The following is a 16,982-nucleotide window of genomic DNA, read 5'->3' as shown; positions in this document are numbered from 1 at the left end:
AAGGCACTCATTATCAGTTTCTTCCTTATCAATATCAGTTGAGTGCTTGCAAGCCATAGTGGAAGCTCTGATCCATATTCACAATGCAAAAGCCATTTTGGTTGTCAATCACAAGGCTTTCCTTTTCTCTTTTCTCCTCACAGTAACATAAGGCAGACCATCTGAGACTGTCCTTTTATAGCCAAGGATGAATGATAATATGAGGAGTCAGCAGCAACCTGGACTCACTCTTCAATTAACACTAAATATTAATTTGATTTATAGTTATGCTTTTCTTTTTTTTTTTTTTTGAGACGGAGTCTCGCTCTGTCGCCCAGGCTGGAGTGCAGTGGCGCGATCTCGGCTCACTGCAAGCTCCGCCCCCCGGGTTCACGCCATTCTCCTGCCTCAGCCTCCCGAGTAGCTGGGACTACAGGCGCCCGCTACCACGCCCGGCTAATTTTTTGTATTTTTAGTAGAGACGGGGTTTCACCGTGTTAGCCAGGATGGTCTCGATCTCCTGACCTCGTGATCTGCCCGCCTCGGCCTCCCAAAGTGCTGGGATTACAGGCGTGAGCCACCGCGCCCGGCCTATAGTTATGCTTTTCAAATACAGAGTAATGGCTGATTAATATCCTGAAAAGTCCAGCTCTTCCCTTTGACTCACTGTATATCCAGGCAGGGCTAAAACAAAGACTTAAAGTTTAAAATTATCACTACAAGTCCAAACTGTATAAATATAGTTTGCCTCTATAATTACAACAAAATAATAAATCTCCCTACATAGCACAAATGCTCTGTAGAATAGGAAGACATTAACCATTTGTTTGTAGCAAGTACTATTTTAGCAGTGTGTCCCATTTTTCTTTCTTTTCCTTGCTATATGCTTTTACTATGTGCATAAATACCCATTTTTCTTGATTCTATGATGCTACAAACTGTAAGACATACTATTATTTCATGGGCCAGTAAGGAAGAAAAATTCCTGACAATTGTAAGATTATAATTTGCCATCCAAATTTCAGAGATGTAAAAATGTGAAAAAACAGGCAATTTCATTATCCCTTCTGGTAAAGTATCAGGTGTCAATTTGCAATTACTGAGGGACTATCGAATTCCAGTAGGCACAGAATAGAGATGGTGGTGCCATTTAGTTTAGCAGAAGTGGACAAATAAGCCAGTTGAGTCAGCTTTGCTCTGAAGCTGCAGGCTTTGCTGTAACATGGCAGTGGTCTTGTTAGCACAAGCCGTAAGTGGAGGTGGGTAAGGGGACAGGGACTAATTGGAGTAAACATGTTAGGACTGTGGGCAAAGCAACATGTACCAAACTCAATACAGTCTCCTTTACCTAAGACAGTCAGCACACAAGTAAAACAACAGATATAGTAATTCCCCTGCAAAAGACTTCTTGGTCACTGTAAGGATTTTAGGAAGCAGGAAAAGAAACCGAATGGACAGAAGTGACATTAAATAGAAGAATTTCCTCTTCTTACTAATTTGTCTTGCTTTTTAATTTTTATGCCTGTGTTTTAAACAGTTATCTTTTTCTGATAATAAAAGCAATATACTTGCTTTTATAGAAAGTTTGAGCAAACTCTATTAAGTATAAAAGAAAATTTTAAATATCATAATTATTTCCTTCTAATCTTAAATACAACTTCAAAAAGATAAGATAAGGCCAGGCACGGTGGCTCACGCCTGTAATCCTAGCTCTTTGGGAGGCCAAGGCGGGCGGATCACCTGAGGTCGGGAGTTCGAGACCAGCCTGACCAACATGGAGAAACCCCGTCTCTACTAAAAATACAAAATTAGCCAGGTGTGGTGGTGCATGCCTGTAATCCCAGCTACTCAGGAGGCTGAGGCAGGAGAATTGCTTGAACCCAGGAGGTGGAGATTGCAGTGGGCTGATATCATGCCACTGCACTCCAGCCTGGGCAATAAGAGTGAAACTGTCTCAAAAAAAAAAAAAAGATAATAATTAGGATTGTACTGTACAGTTTGAAAAATTATTTTGTTGTGGTAAAATGCACATAAAATTTACATTCTTAACACTTAAGTGTGCAGTTCAGGGAGTTAAATACACTCAGAATGCTGTGCAGCCATCACCATCATTCATCTCCACAACTCTCTTCATCTTGTAAAACTGGAACTTTAAACTGGACCATTAAACTTCCTATTCTACCATCTCCCTAGCCCCTGGCAACCACCATTCTACTTTCTGCCTCAATGATTTTTTCATTTTTGTTTTTATTTTTTAGAGATGGGATCTTGCTATGCTGCCCAGGCTGGTCTTGAATTCCCAGGCTCAAGCAATCCTGCTTTAGCCTCCTGACGCAAATAGCTGGAACTATAGGTGTGTGTGCCTTTGTTGTCATATCTAAGAAATCACAGGCAAATCCAATGTCATTACATTTTGCCCCCATGTTTTCTTCTAAGAGTTTGATAGTTTTAGGTCTTAGATCCATTTTGAGTTATTTTTTGTCTCTGTGATTTTGACTACTCTATCTCACATAAATACAACCACACAGTATTTGTCCTTTTGTGTCTGGCTTATTTCACTTGGCAGAATGTGCTCAAGATTCATCCACGTCGTAGCATTTGTCAGAATTTCCTTCCTTTTAAAGGCTGAATAATATTCCATTGTGTATCCATTCATCTGTCGACGATCACTTGGTTGCTCCCATGTTTTAGCTATTGTGAATAATGCTGCTGTGAACATGGGCATACAAATATTTCTCTGAGATCCTGCTTTCAATTCTTTGGGATATGTACCCAGAAGTGGATTTGCTGCAACATACGGTAGTCCCATTTTTAATTTTTTGATGAATTATCATATTGTTTTCCACAGTGGCTATGTCATTTTACATTCCCACCAACAGTGCACAAGGGTTCCAATTTCTCCACATCCTCACCAACACTTGTTATTTTCTGTTTTTTGGATTGTGGCCATCTTAATGGGTGTGAGGTGATATCTCATTGTAGTTTGGATTAGTGATGTTGCACATCTTTTCCTGTGCTTATTGGCCATCTGCATATCTTCTTTGGAGAAATTTGGAGAAATGTCTATTCAAGACCTTTGCCCATTTTTGAATAGAGTTTTTGTTGTTGTTGAGTTTTAGACATTCCCTATATATTCTGGATATCAATCCCTTATCAGATACAATTTGCAAATATTTTCTCCCATTCTGTGGCTTGCCTTTTTCCTCTACTGATAGTCTTTTGATGCACACATTTTAAGAATTTTCGTAAAGTCCAATTTGTCTATTTTTCCTTTGCCATATCCAAGAAATTACTGGCAAATCCAATGGCATGAAGTTTTCCCCCATGTTTTCTTCAAAGAGTTTTATAGTTGTAGGTCATGGAACCACTTTGAGTTAATTTTTATACACGGTGTTAGGTAAAGGTCCAACTTCATTCTTTTGTATGTAGATATCCAGTTTTCCCAGTACCACCACTCACACTTCTGATTTCAAAACTTAACACAAAGCTGTAGTAATCAAAACAGTATAGTACTGGCATAAAGACAAACATATAGACCAGTGGAATAAAATTGAGAGCTTAGAAATAAACCTTCACCTATATGGTCACATGGTTTTTGACAAGGGTGCCAACACCATTCAATAGGGAAAGGACTGTCTTTTCAACAGGAGACCCTTGATCTGGAATTACTACTAAGACTGTTCTTTACATTTTTCATGATAGAATTTAATTTTAAAGTGCTTTAAAGTATTTATAAGAGAGACTTTAATGAATATTTTTTAGTACCTAGGCCCTTAATTTTTAATATTTTGCTAAGAAAGTTATGTTAATAAACACTACTACCAACCACTGGGAAAAAAAATTTTTTTTTTTTTGAGATAGAGTTTCGCTCTTGTTGCCCAGGCTAGAGTGCAATGGCATGATCTTGGCTCACCGCAACCTCTGCCTCCCAGGTTCAAGCGATTCTCCTGCCTCAGCCTCCCGAGTAGCTGGGATTACAGGCACCCGCCACCATGCCCGGCTAATTTTGTATTTTTAGTAGAGACGGGGTTTCTCCATGTTGGCCAGGCTGGTCTCGAACTCCCGACCTCAGGTGATCCACCCGCCTCGGCCTCCCAAAGTGCTGGGATTACAGGCATGAGCCACCGCACCCGGCCTGGAAATTTTATTAATTACCTATGTCGGAGAAAAAAAAAGAAAAAGATACATAAATATATGACCAGCCAATTTTACAGCATCCACCTGTCAATGATTAATGATACAAATATTTACACTGTGACCTGAGACTTTATGGAAAGCAGAAAAGTATACTCTTTGGAAAAAGCTGTGTGATAGTCTGAAGAAGAAAACTGTAAATGAGAATTGTTTATATGGAATTAGGATCTTTGTTTATAGGTCACCTCAGTGACTGCTTATTTCCTGTAATTATTCTTACAGTTTACAATAATCTCATCTTTATGACCATCAAAGATGACATCCTGCCACTCCTGTACATCCTGAACACACTCTGGCAGAATGAGTTTCATGGGCAGTGAAGGGAGAGGGCAGCTCCCCAAGCCTTGACAGGAAAGTGTACCTGCAACTGATCATACTCATTTCGACTTAAAGCCCTAAAAACTTGAAGTTATCTTCTTTAACTTCTTTCTAAAATATGGTATGGTAGAAGAAAAGCTGAAAACCAGCAACAACCTAAAACAATCTGGAATGCCAGGGATGAGGGGTCCAATGCAATGGGGGTGACAGGTTGACAGGTCAGTACGATTAATTATTCAATCCCCAGTTAGGGTCTTTACGTGGGGCATGAAGACAACGATGATGCCTATGGTAAGCAGGGCTATCATTTCCAGAGTGATTCTAACCTTTTACACTCAACTTTATGGGAAACAACCAAACTAAACTGCTAGAAAGATTTTTTTTTTTTTTTTTTCTGAGACGGAGTTTCGCTCTTGTGGCCCAGGCTGGAGTGCACTGGTGTGATCTCGGCTCACTGCAACCTCCGCCTCCCAGGTTCAAGCAATTCTCCTGCCTCAGCCTCCCGACTAGCTGGGATTACAGGCATGCACCACCACGCCCGGCTACTTTTGTATTTTTAGTAGAGATGGGGTTTCTCCATGTTGAGGCTGGTCTCGAACTCCTGACCACAGGTGATTCACCCACCTCGGCTTCCCAGAGTGCTGGGATTACAGGTGTGAGCCACCATACCCAGCCTAGAAAAAGATTATGTTCACTTAAAAAGGTGAATAGGGATTAAAAAGGCCCTGAACTAGACCACTTCGCAATTTTTAGACAAAAGTCATTTCAAAACCAAAGCTATAAATAAGAGGTTTCCATCAACCTTTTATCTGTAAGCGTCTAATCTTTACCTGTAGGAAAGAAAAGCAGTTGTACCATCCCTGACCTCTATTCCAGAGAAGATTTCTGATCTAAGTTTTCCATCCCATTTTATTGGACAAATATCACTCCGTATATAAAAGCCCCATTTTATTTTAATAATATGTCTAATTTTAAGTCAATAATATTTCATCTTAAAGACTAAGAGCAGCCGGGCCTGGTGGCTCATGCCTGTAATCCCAGCACTTTGGGAGGCCGAGGCGGGTGGATCACGAGGTCAGGAGATCGAGACCATCCTGGCTAACACAGTGAAACCCCGTCTCTACTAAAAATATAAAAAATTAGCTGGGCGTGGTGGCGGGCGCCTTGTAGTCCCAGCTACTTGGGAGACTGAGGCAGGAGAACGGTGTGAACCCAGGAGGCGGAGCTTGCAGTGAGCCGAGATCGCGCCACTGCACTCCAGCCTGGGCGACAGAGCAAGACTCTGTCTCAATAAAAAAAAAAAAAAAAAAAAGACTAAGCGCAAATTTTTCTTTCAAAATATGACATTTTAAAAGCAAAACCTTCACAACAAAAAAAAGACAAATTCTAAAATTCCTTGAGAAGAGGAATTAATCTAAGTATTTCCCCATAGCACTGAGTCACAGCCCTGCACACAGTAGACACACAATAAATACTGTCTCAGTGTTAACAATATACTATCAAGTAAGTTTCCACTACTTTAGAAACGTAGAGTAAGTCTACAAAGCCAAATCATGATCTCTACATGCAAGGACTATACTGGCCATATTCAGGAAATGGGTTTGTAGAAGGACATGTTTAAGAGGAACTACAAGTCCAGGACAGCTTAACCAAAGAACTGAAAATTCAAATTAATCACTGTATCACAAGTAAATGATGATATTACTTCCTTTCCTCTCTGGTTGTTCAGGCTAAATAGCTTATATATAAGCTATTTTATATATACATATATATAATAGCTTATATATAAGCTATTTTATATATACATATATATGGTATTATATATATGTATGTATGTATATACACACACATACACACACAAATTTTTTTAAAGCTGTGATGTTCTGCTCATTTGTTCACTTTGATTCCCTTCCCACCTCCTTTCCAAAAGTGCTGATTTATTCTTTATTTTGAAAATGAAAATTAACATAGATTTTAGGTTTTTAAAGGACAATTTCTCCATACCCACTTTGGGTTGTTAGAAAGCCAGGGACTTGCAGTATGAAATTCTCTTAACAGCGTGGTTGAGAAACAAGTCTGTCCTGCAACTGTCCTGATCCCATTTTACCCTGTAAAAGATGAAGGAGCCCCTCTGCCTCCTTATTCCCCAACCTGCCATTGCACGTAGCTTCCTCTCCCTTCTCACCCTGCGCCCACATCTGCTGTTTACATTGCAGCAGAGGTGCAGGTGGTTATTAGAGAACCATGCTTGTTTTATCTGCACCCAAAACAGAGCAAGCTGCAAGAGGGCAGATTATGAAACTGCTTTGTCATCATAGGAACAAAGACCAGATTTCTCTGTGTATTTCTTACTGAGATGACTTCCAACAGCAAATTCTGTGGAGAGGCTCAGAGTGCAAGGACTAAATGATTCTACTGCATCTCGTTCACAAAGAAGCGAATGTTAAGGGCTTGTTTCTTACATCCAACCCTCCTGACTAAGACATTAGACCATGGGTTACCTCTGTTGGGTTCAGAAAGCCCTGATATTCCCCTAATAGTCTGCTATAGTCTAGTCTCTGCTGCCAGGCTTGGTTTCTTCATCCCCAGCAGAAGCTGCAATCCACCAACCCCTAACACTCACTGGGGCATCGAACTACCTGATTGCAAAGAGATTTCAACATCTCTTTATTCCTCCTCTATGCCACAGTGAACACATTCTCCTTCCTTTGGAGTAAACACTGTAGCCACCTCAGCTGCATCTGAGTTTGTTAACAAGCCCTCAGGGGATACCATTACCCGCTTGCCTTTAGAAACAAGCCCTGGTCCTTATAACAAAGAGAGCCCAAATGTGCCTCATATTTTCCACTGTGTACAGAGTTCCCAGGACACACACACTTCACTGGAATATCCAAGGTGTTGGCTGCAAGTCTCAATGAAATCAAGTTTTGCTGGTCTTTAATGAGGGCCTGTTAGACCCCAAGCTACAGTCGGGCGGGGAATGGGGGGTGTTACTGGACTAAAGGGACGGAGGGTCTCACTTGGCCATGCCTTTCAGGAAGTTTATCTGGGTGTTTCTCTCAAAGAGAGGGGTAGAATTGAGCCAAGTGTAAGGAACCAAGTAAGACTTTCATGTTACTGAAAAGCAACATGATGAGTACATACGTGAGTGGGGGAAAAAAGAAATGAAGAGCAACACGAGCAACATGGCTCAATGGGCTGAAAAAAATGTTCTGATCACTAGGGACTAACTAGGTAACTCTGAGAAGATGTGTTGTGTGTGTGTGTGTGTGTGTGTGTGTGTGTTTCAGTTTCCTATTCCTAATCAACCACCAATCTCTGGCCATACTTCTTTTAAAATGAAATCACTTAGGCTGGGCGTGGTGGCTTACGCCTGTAATCCCAGCACTTTGGGAGGCTGAGGCGGGTGGATCACCTGAGGTTAGGAGTTTGAGACCAGCCTGACCAACATGGAGAAACCCTGTCTGTACTAAAAATACAAACTTAGCCGTGTGTGGTGGAGCATGCCTGTAATCCTGGCTACTTGGGAGGCTGAGGCAGGAGAATCACTTGAACCCGGCAGGCGGAGGTTGTGGTGAGCAGAGAACATGCCATTGTACTTCAGCCTAGGCAACAAGAGTGAAAATCCGTTTCAAAAAAAAAAAAAGAATCACTTTACCTCCATTCTTACTACTTCAGTTTCCAAGACCTTAACAAGGCGCTCCTGGAGTGCCTCTTCCTAACTGATCTTCTAATCTCCTCTCACTATAATCAATTCAGAATGGACAACTCTTAAAATACAACTTAAATGATAATAACTATAATTCTTGAAATGCTAACTATAGGTTGGACACCGCGATGAGAATTTTATCTATATTATCTCATATACATGATTCTGTGTGATGAGTCTTATCCTCATTATAACAATGGGGAAAACAAGGCTCAGAGGTTATATTTCTCAGGATCAAATGGTGGAGCCAGGATTCAAACCTGAATCTATGTGACGTTGGAACCCTGCTCTCAGCCACCATACTATACAGCCTCATACAGTGAACTGTATACAAATCCATCACAGCTCTCTAGTATCTATCATAATCAATCTAAACTTTCACTGATTTTATATTTAGGGGAGGTGATCACCCTCCTCTGAATTTCTACAACGTTCATAGTCTTTACCATACAATTCAATAGTGAGTTACACTCTAAGTAATACTGTTTGCTAAGTGTTTTACTTAAATCAGTCTCCGCAATAAGAGTATGATTTCTTTGAGGGCAGAGTATATGCTAGAGCACTCTATTCTCTATTTACAGCCTTACCCAGTAGAGCTGGCATGCCGCAAGAGTTCAGCCCTTACTGTATACAAGACACTGACCTAAGGATTTCACATGGAGTAATTCAGTTCTCATAACACTCCTAGAAGAATGTACTGTTATCACTCCCACTTTACAGAATAGGAGAGCCTGGCTACTGAGAGTTCAAATCAACTGCTCGATGCCAAACAGCTTGTAAGTGACAGAGCTGGGCTTCAAACCCAAGTAGTCTAGCGTCAAGGCTCACACTCTTGACCATTAATTTAAATGCCTGAGTCCATTAAAAATAAAATTGCATCAGGAATGAAGAAGAGGGAGAATGATATGAAGCTGATCTTTCCTGTCAACAACCAGTAGAAAGAACCAGGCAGGGAATAATACAATCGAGTTTCAGAAACCACCTCTTGGAGCATCCCATTTGGCAGCACCCTTCCTAACATACCTGAAGAAAAAAGTTCATTATTTTCCCCAATAATCCAAAACTTATTTATCTTGAGCTCGCTGATAAGCAAGGGCAACACATTTTTCTCAAAAGCAAGTAAAATCCGCCATTTGCTGCTTAAACATGGATTAATACCCCCAACAAAATGCAGTTTCTTTTGTAGGGCAAAAGGACAATAATCCGAAGCCTCTTAATTTGTTCTGTATCCCTTGAAAACATGAAGCACTCAAGCCTTACTGCTTCTGCTTACTGGACACAGAATAGGATAAACGGGAAGGCTTGACCAGCTTGGGCTGGAAGTCAGAAAGGCTGCACTGGTTGTTGGGGCTGGGTGGCGGCAGGAGTGAAGAATGATGCGGAGATGATCTTTCCATCAACAGCCAGTAGAAGGAACTAAGCAGGAAACAATACATTGAGTTTTGGAAACTACCTTTTACTGGAGGATTCCATTTCACATCACCTTTCCTAAGCACACCTGAAGGAAAGAAGTTTAATTTTTCTTGGTAAGGACTGACCTATTATAGGCCAAACTACAATATCGTATGGGCCAAGAGTGTTAAGTTCCAACTGCCAACTGTGGCAAACAGAGACACATTTCTCTTTAAGGGGCCTCCACCCATATCTGCAGGGACAGATTTGCGATCCTCATTTATTCCCACACTCTTGCCACCACCTGTTAAGCGCCATAGTGACTGTAGCTCCCTGCTGCATCTCCTGAGAAGCTGCCACTGCGGCCTCTGCCAACGATGCCACCGCCTGGGTGGCCTCTGATGCTTGCGTCGTCTGGATGGTCATCTCACCTCCCTGTAATGTGGCCCAATTTTGTTCCACCTGAGGCAGAAAGGACAAGATAGTAAAAAAAACAAAGCCACAAAAGTACAATTTTACAAGTAATTTTTCTAATAATTGCTACTTTTTGGCTAAATACACATACTCTTTAAAATTAACATGACCTGCAATATACAGAACAGAGCTTTAAGCATGCTACCTTTTGCATAAAAAAGGGGGTATTAGAATATATACCTGAATTTGCTTGCATTTGCATGAAGAAATTCTGGAAGGACACACAAAAGCCACTGAATATATTCTCTGGATTGTATGTGTGGGGTTGAGAGGAGTTGGAAACAAGTTGGATGGGAGACAGAAAGCAAGACCTTCCACTGTACCTTTTTTTTTTTTTTGAGAGGGAGTCTCCCTCTGTCGCCCAAGCCGGAGTGCAATGGCACGATCTTGGCTCACTGCAACCTCCACATCCCAGGTTGAGCGATTCTCCTGCCTCAGGCTCCCAAGTAGTTGGGACTATAGGTGTTTACCACCACCCCTGGCTAATTTTTGTATTTTTGGTAAAGATGGGGTTTCACCATGTTGGCCAGGCTGGTCTCAAATTCCTGACCTTAGGTAATCCACCTGCCTCAGTCTCCCAAAGTGCTGGGATTACAGGCATGAGTCACCACGCCCGGCCCACTCTACACTTTTAAATACGTTTCTCAATTTACTTCCCGATGTATACATACTTCAAAACAACATGTTGTGCCAGATAAATATATACAATTTTTTGTTAATTTAAATAAATACATAATAAAGTTTAAAAATATATAGGCTGGGTTGTTAGAAATGGGCCATGAGAGGAAAAAAAAATTCAAACTATACCAAAATTTCAAACTGTATCAAAGGGAATATGATACCAGTACTCTAGACTCTTTGTCCAAAGGGTCTACAACTGTGCCTATTTTCTCTTTTATTATTTTTTTATCATTATACAGTATTTCCATGTAATGTACCTATTTTCTCGTGTACCTTTGTAGAGCTATTCCTGCTATATGGAAGTATATTTACACAGACACACACACACATTCACCCCATTTCCCCTTTCTACTCCCTCCTCTAAAATAAAAATGGCAGCATATTCTACATATCTTTTGTATCTTGCTTTTTTCACAAACAGTACATCTCTGAAATGATTCCATTTTGGAACATATAAAACTACTTTACTCATTCATGATTCTTAAAAATGGCTGCATACAATTGCTTTTTTGTTGTTGTTGTTGTTGGAGACGGAGTTTTGCTCTTGTTGCCCAGGCTGGAGTGCAGTGGCGCGATCTCGGCTCACCGCAACCTCCGCCTCCCGGGTTCAAGCGATTCTCCTGCCTCAGCCTCCCAAGTAGCTGGGATTACAGGCACCCCACCACCACACCCAGCTAATTTTGTATTTTTAGTAGAAACGGGGTTTCTCCATGTTGGTTAGGCTGGTCTTGAACTCCCGACTTCAGGTGATCCACCTGCCTCCGCCTCCCAAAGTGCTGGGAAGCATTGCATTATATAGAAACATCATGATTTATTTAACAAGTCATCTTTTCATGCACATTTAAGTGGTTTACAGTCTTTTGCTATTAACAAACAGTGCTGTGATGAATATCCTTATATACTATTATACTTTGTATATTACATGTGAGTCTATTTATAGGGTAAATGCCTAGAGGTAGAATTATAGATCAAAGTTATTTGGCATGTTTATTTTTGATAGAAACTGCTAAACTCAGAAACTAATTTTTTAAAGTGTAGCAAAAACTGCTTTCTTTTTAGTAGGGGAGAAGTTATGAAGACTCTCCCACTGCCCACAGCAAAAAACCCAAAAATAAAAATCATACTCTCTGGTGACAGGATACATGAGAATCCAGGTTTGCCAGGCCTACAGAGTCTCTCAGTCTTGGCATGCTAACATTTTGGCCCAGGTATCCTTGGTTGTGGGGCTGTCCTGTGCATTGCAGGATGGTTAGCAGCATCCCGGCTTGTACCTGCTAGATGCCAATAGCACCCTCCCCAGTCAGGACGGTAAAAAATGTCTCCAGGTATTGCCAAATGTCCCCTCTGGTCTGGGGTACAGAACTACTGATTTTAGTACAATTCTCTGTGTTTAGAGACTTAGTTCTGAATACCTGTATCTAGTTACTTCAGTCCGTTTTGCTCAATAAATACTGGTTGATTAATTACCCACCCTCAAAACTGAAAAGCAGCAGGGGCAGTAAAAGCAATTTCTATTTGGAAGTACAGCAGGTGATCCATCAGCTCAGGTGTATCTGTCTTTGGACTCCTGGGTCTCAGGACCTTAGCAGTGCTTACTGCAGCTCTTGCTATTCCTGCTTCACATTGCTGGGGCCTAGTGAGTAGTTACCTTGTGCCTGCTTGTTACTGTGTCCCAAAGAAAGTGCTCCAAGCTCTAGGAGGTAGATATTTTAAATGCTTCCTGCTTTAGTTATATTACCATACTTAGATTATGATAATGCTTTTCAGAATGTTTGCCAAAAGCCTCTCAGAGAAAGAGACATTCCTTTGAGTTACCTTTGTGTTTGCCCTGAGTTCTCATGGGCAGTGGATTGTGCCAGCAAGCCTTCAGGGCCCATCACTCCTGAGGCAGAGATATCCTAGAGCTGCAAAATTGCCCCTCAGGAACTCCAAAGCTCTTGCTTTCCAAGGTTGGTTGCTTTGATCTCATTGCTCCAATGAACATCACTGCCAACACTGCCACCGTAAGAGGCAAGCTGCACTATCAATTCTTAGGTGGCTGATGAGTCCGCTCAAAACATCCACTGAAGCCGGGCAGTGCTGTTGCCTACTGCTAGGGAATGGTCTTCCTGTTTCTGATCTGCCCCTCTATTTCAGTCTGGCCCATGCTGCTGCTCTTACTTGAGCTTGGCCCAGTGAGGCTCTCTCAAGTCCTCAAACTCCAAAGGCAGCAAGTCAATATAGACACTTTTAGTTACAACTATATTTGTAGTGAAAATAGCATTAGAATGCTGCCATATACAGTATAATTTAAGAAAGTTAAATTATATGCCATGGAATGACAGTAAACGGTGAAGAGAAAATAGGAGGAGAAACAGAGAAGAGATTTCTAATCAGAAACACGGCAGGTGATCAAGAAATCAGCTCAAGTGCCAGCATCTCTTCGGAATTTCCTATTCCTGAGTCTCAGTGCTTTCTTAAACTGTGTTTACTTGAGCTCTTGTTGCACTCCCTTCCCCAAAGAAAGGGCCACAAGCCCTAGGAGAGGAAGATATTCAGAAGATATCTCATTAGCTACTATGCATTTCTGAGAGAGGCCCACTACCACAAGGCCCTTCAAACTGTGGCTGTTCCATGCTTTCACAAGTCAATGCACTGAATGTGTTGCTCTCTTTGACAGGATAGAACTCCCATCCCTCTCCTTTGTTTGGCTAGTTACCACTCTAGTCTAAGCTCAGGGGCTACCTCTGGGAAGTGTTTCCTGAGACAATTCCACTCCCCTGAAGTCCAGATGAGAGCCTCTCCTCTGCTGTTCCACAGCACCCTGGGCTTGCTGCTAGTAGACGCTTATCTCACTGCAATTGTTCTTTGCTTTTCTCTACCGCCTACCTATGTGCTCCTTAAGGGAAAGGGGAGTCTTTATTATCTTTTATCTATAGTCTCTACAGTGCCTGGCACAGGGCTCAAAAAGTGTTTACTGAAGGGATGGATGGAAAAATACTATTGATATTTTCCTATTTGTTATTCAGCCTGCCCATATTTAAGGTAAACTGACATTCATAAAAATGCACCTAAAATGAGTTATGCAATTCAAAACTGTTACATATATTGATGGTTCAGTTTAAAATTCACGTCTCTAATGTTTTTGCACTTTGGCTTTCTCTTCTAACAGAATTATATATACTATATATCATCCTAGCACTTTGGGAGGCCGAGGCAGGCGGATCATGAGGTCAAGAGATCGAGACCATCCTGGCCAACATGGTAAAACCCCGTTTCTACTGAAAATACAAAAATTAGCTGGGCATGGTGGTGCGTGCCTGGTGCTACTCGGGAGGCTGAGGCAGAAGAATCGCTTGAACCTGGGAGGCGGAGGTTGCAGTGAGCTGAGATCGTGCCACTACACTCCAGCCTGGGCCACAGAGTGAGATTCCGTCTCAGAAAAAAAAAAAAAAAAAAAAGGAAACGCAACTCCATTAATGTTATAAATATCATGTGTCAAAAACAAATTATTTTATACAGAAGGAAACGAAGTTACTTTCTTTAAATAGTACCAAGAAACATTCAGTAGAGAGATATGGTTGATAACTTTGTCTAAGCCAAAAACTAACACATCTCCTAACTGTACCCCTCGTTGTCTTTTCCACCTCTTTCAGACTTTAAGGAGTGTCATCTTGTTCTAGTGTTCTGGGACTGACAAATTCTTTGCTTTGCTAATCCATATCCTTTAATGATGTTTATATACTTAGAAAGTAAGTGTCCTGTCAACCTTCACCTTTCCTCACCCAATAACCAAGTTTTTCAGTGTCCCAAACTTTCCCAGGCTCCTTAGGTGGAAAGGAGGCACATACGCTTTGCAGCATCCCTTACAGGAAGGCTAGAGTTCATTCACGTAGACATCTCTCTTCCCCACTAGACTGGAGTCCCATGACAGCAAGGATCCTGTGCGAATCAACTCCACACAGCTGCAGCTACACAGGGGTTTGGCACATGCAGGCTGGCCAAGGAGCCTGTGGTGCACTCTCCCTCCATCTCCCAGCCATGTGGCCTTTGCCAGATCTCCCCCTCTCCTGAGGGGCACAAATGAAAGTGACTTTGTGGTGTTCTAAGGGGAAATGCTCCATGGCTCTCAACAAAGGTGAGATAATACTCTTAGCTTTATTTCTGATACTGCTCTTTGACATCTGTTGGCTATTTTTCAAACTTCAGCACACCACATCAGTATCTTCAAGGGAAACACTCATGGTGACGTAACAAACCCCTTCCTTCACTGTTGCATCTTCACCAATGGCTCAGAGCCTAGGTAATGTTTTTCTCAATGCATTATCCAGCTTCAACACTGCTATGGGACTTTGGGCAAATCATCTAAGCTCTGTTATGTCTCGGTTTTCTCATCTCTAAAGTGAAGATGATAACAGAACTTTATACTTCATAGGGTTGAGTGTTTAGCCCACCAAGTGATCAATAAAGGTTGGCTGTCTTTAGGTTAATGTCCCATAATTATCCCAATTTTGGTAAGGAAGAATTCTCCTAAGAAATCTTTTCAAAGGCATATTTAAGATGTAATAAATCATGTTACTGACTTGCAAACATATTTATCCTTTCAAAGAAGGCTTCCCTTAGTCAGTTCCAGTTTTAATGCGTCATTTTTTTTTCATAAAGACCAAAGATGAAATTCTTTGGGATTCACAGCATAAAAATGGTAAAGGGATAATCCCTTTGTATTGTGTATAATACCAAATGCTATACATTCAAATGTAAAATTCTAAGTTCCTGACATACTAATCCATGAATCTTAATTGTTACAATTAATACACATAGCATAAGACACTTTCCAAAACTTTCATGGTCTCATGCTCTTTAAAAGGTTTAAATGAAAGAGTGCCGCAGACATGCAGGCTACTCCATCTTCTGGATCCTTGCTTTTCCCTCATTATACATTCAAGTATTTAAGAAGATGCAGATGGAATCTCTTTCTTACCTCTCCATCAGCCACGGCAGAATAATTCACTTGGGCAACGGTGACCGTGGTTGGCAATTCTGAAGCATCAGCCAATGTGGCTACTGTTGCCCCCGTACCCACCTAAAGAAAAATATGGAAAGTGGTCAAGTGTCAGTGGATGGATCCTTCCACCTCTTTACTCAGAAGCTGAGACTCATTTAATCCCAAATTCAGCACAGATAACAAAGAATATGCCTTATGATGTGAAATCTAAAATCATAGCTCACTAAAATCATAGTTCAGAGACTATCACGAGTTTCAGAATTTTACTTCAACCAAATAAGTCCATATGAGAAAAGCTATCACATCGCCACATCCATGCCCAGTGTTGGTCAACCAACTTTCTATTCTCACCTCAATCTGAACTTTAGAGGTTCCCAATCAACAAATTGTGTTTTACCTCAGAAGAGGTCACTCAGAAGGAATATTCCCTAATCACTGAGAGTGAAACTGTAAAACAGAAGTCATTTTAAGGCCAGACATGGTGGCTCACATCTGTAATCCCAGCATTTTAGGAGGCCGAGGCAGGAGGATCACTTGAGCTCAGGAGTTTGAGACCAGCCTGGGTAACATAGCAAGACCTCATCTCTACTTAAAAAAAAAAAAAAATTCAGCCAGGCCTGGTGGCATACACCTGTAGTCCCACTACTCGGGAGGCTGAGGAGGGAGAATCACTTGAGCCCGGGAGGTTGAGGCTGCAGTGAGCTGTGATGAGAGAGAGAGATCTTGTCTCAAAAAAAAAAGAGCCCTTTAAAAGTGCTTTGTTTTGGAAATGTCCAGGAAGCTACTCATAGCTCTGTATTTAGCAAATGCAAAGAATTTAAACTATTCTTCAGAAATCAATTTCAGGTAGGAAGATCTTGGGGAGCTATATAAAGTTCATACAAGAGTTCGCACAAAGGAAACTTTCCCTAGTCTGAGGTGAGGTGCCCACTGATCCATCTCAGAAGCCACAGTCTGGTAGCCCTCAGGTTTACTCACCTGGATAAGTGAGACAGTGCCATCAGGGTTACTAAAGGTCTGGACTACAGTCTGTGATGGTACAAGATGAGCTATACTATGTGTGGCTGTGGCCTGTGTTTGCGTTTGCTGATCTTCAAAGGCATACAAAAGGTCTTCCCGCCCATGCTGTTTATAACAGTTTTTAACTATGGTCCGTAGTGCCTGGGTCCATGAAACCTGTCACCAAATGACCGGAAAAGCACATTAAGCCACAAAGAACTTTGGTTATTTAGTCCCAATATGCAATAAGCA

General features: G+C 41.4%; 1 protein-coding gene across 9 annotated transcripts in view; it reads right to left on the bottom strand.

Annotated features, from left to right (window-relative positions):
* NRF1 (nuclear respiratory factor 1) overlaps positions 1-16,982 on the bottom strand; it is a 145,192-nt gene that overhangs the window by 29,790 nt on the left and 98,420 nt on the right. For 8 of the 9 annotated variants that reach the window (XR_010112642.1, XM_034964979.2, XM_055114860.1 and 5 more), the window contains exons 7-9: positions 16,710-16,907; positions 15,708-15,809; positions 9,897-10,054 (exon numbers count right to left, since the gene is read on the bottom strand). Coding sequence is in view for 8 of the 9 variants with exons in the window: in XM_034964979.2 (XP_034820870.1) it covers positions 9,897-10,054; positions 15,708-15,809; positions 16,710-16,907 (458 nt within the window). In the remaining variant the exon portion in view is untranslated. Of the gene's footprint in view, positions 1-270; positions 4,135-9,896; positions 10,055-15,707; positions 15,810-16,709; positions 16,908-16,982 lie in introns of those variants that run through there. The other variant, XM_063606096.1, reaches the window with a different exon arrangement.

Source organism: Pan paniscus, chromosome 6, assembly GCF_029289425.2.
Source record: "Pan paniscus chromosome 6, NHGRI_mPanPan1-v2.0_pri, whole genome shotgun sequence".
Classification (NCBI taxonomy): Eukaryota; Metazoa; Chordata; class Mammalia; order Primates; family Hominidae; genus Pan; species Pan paniscus.
This window is presented reverse-complemented; position numbering and strand designations above follow the sequence as displayed.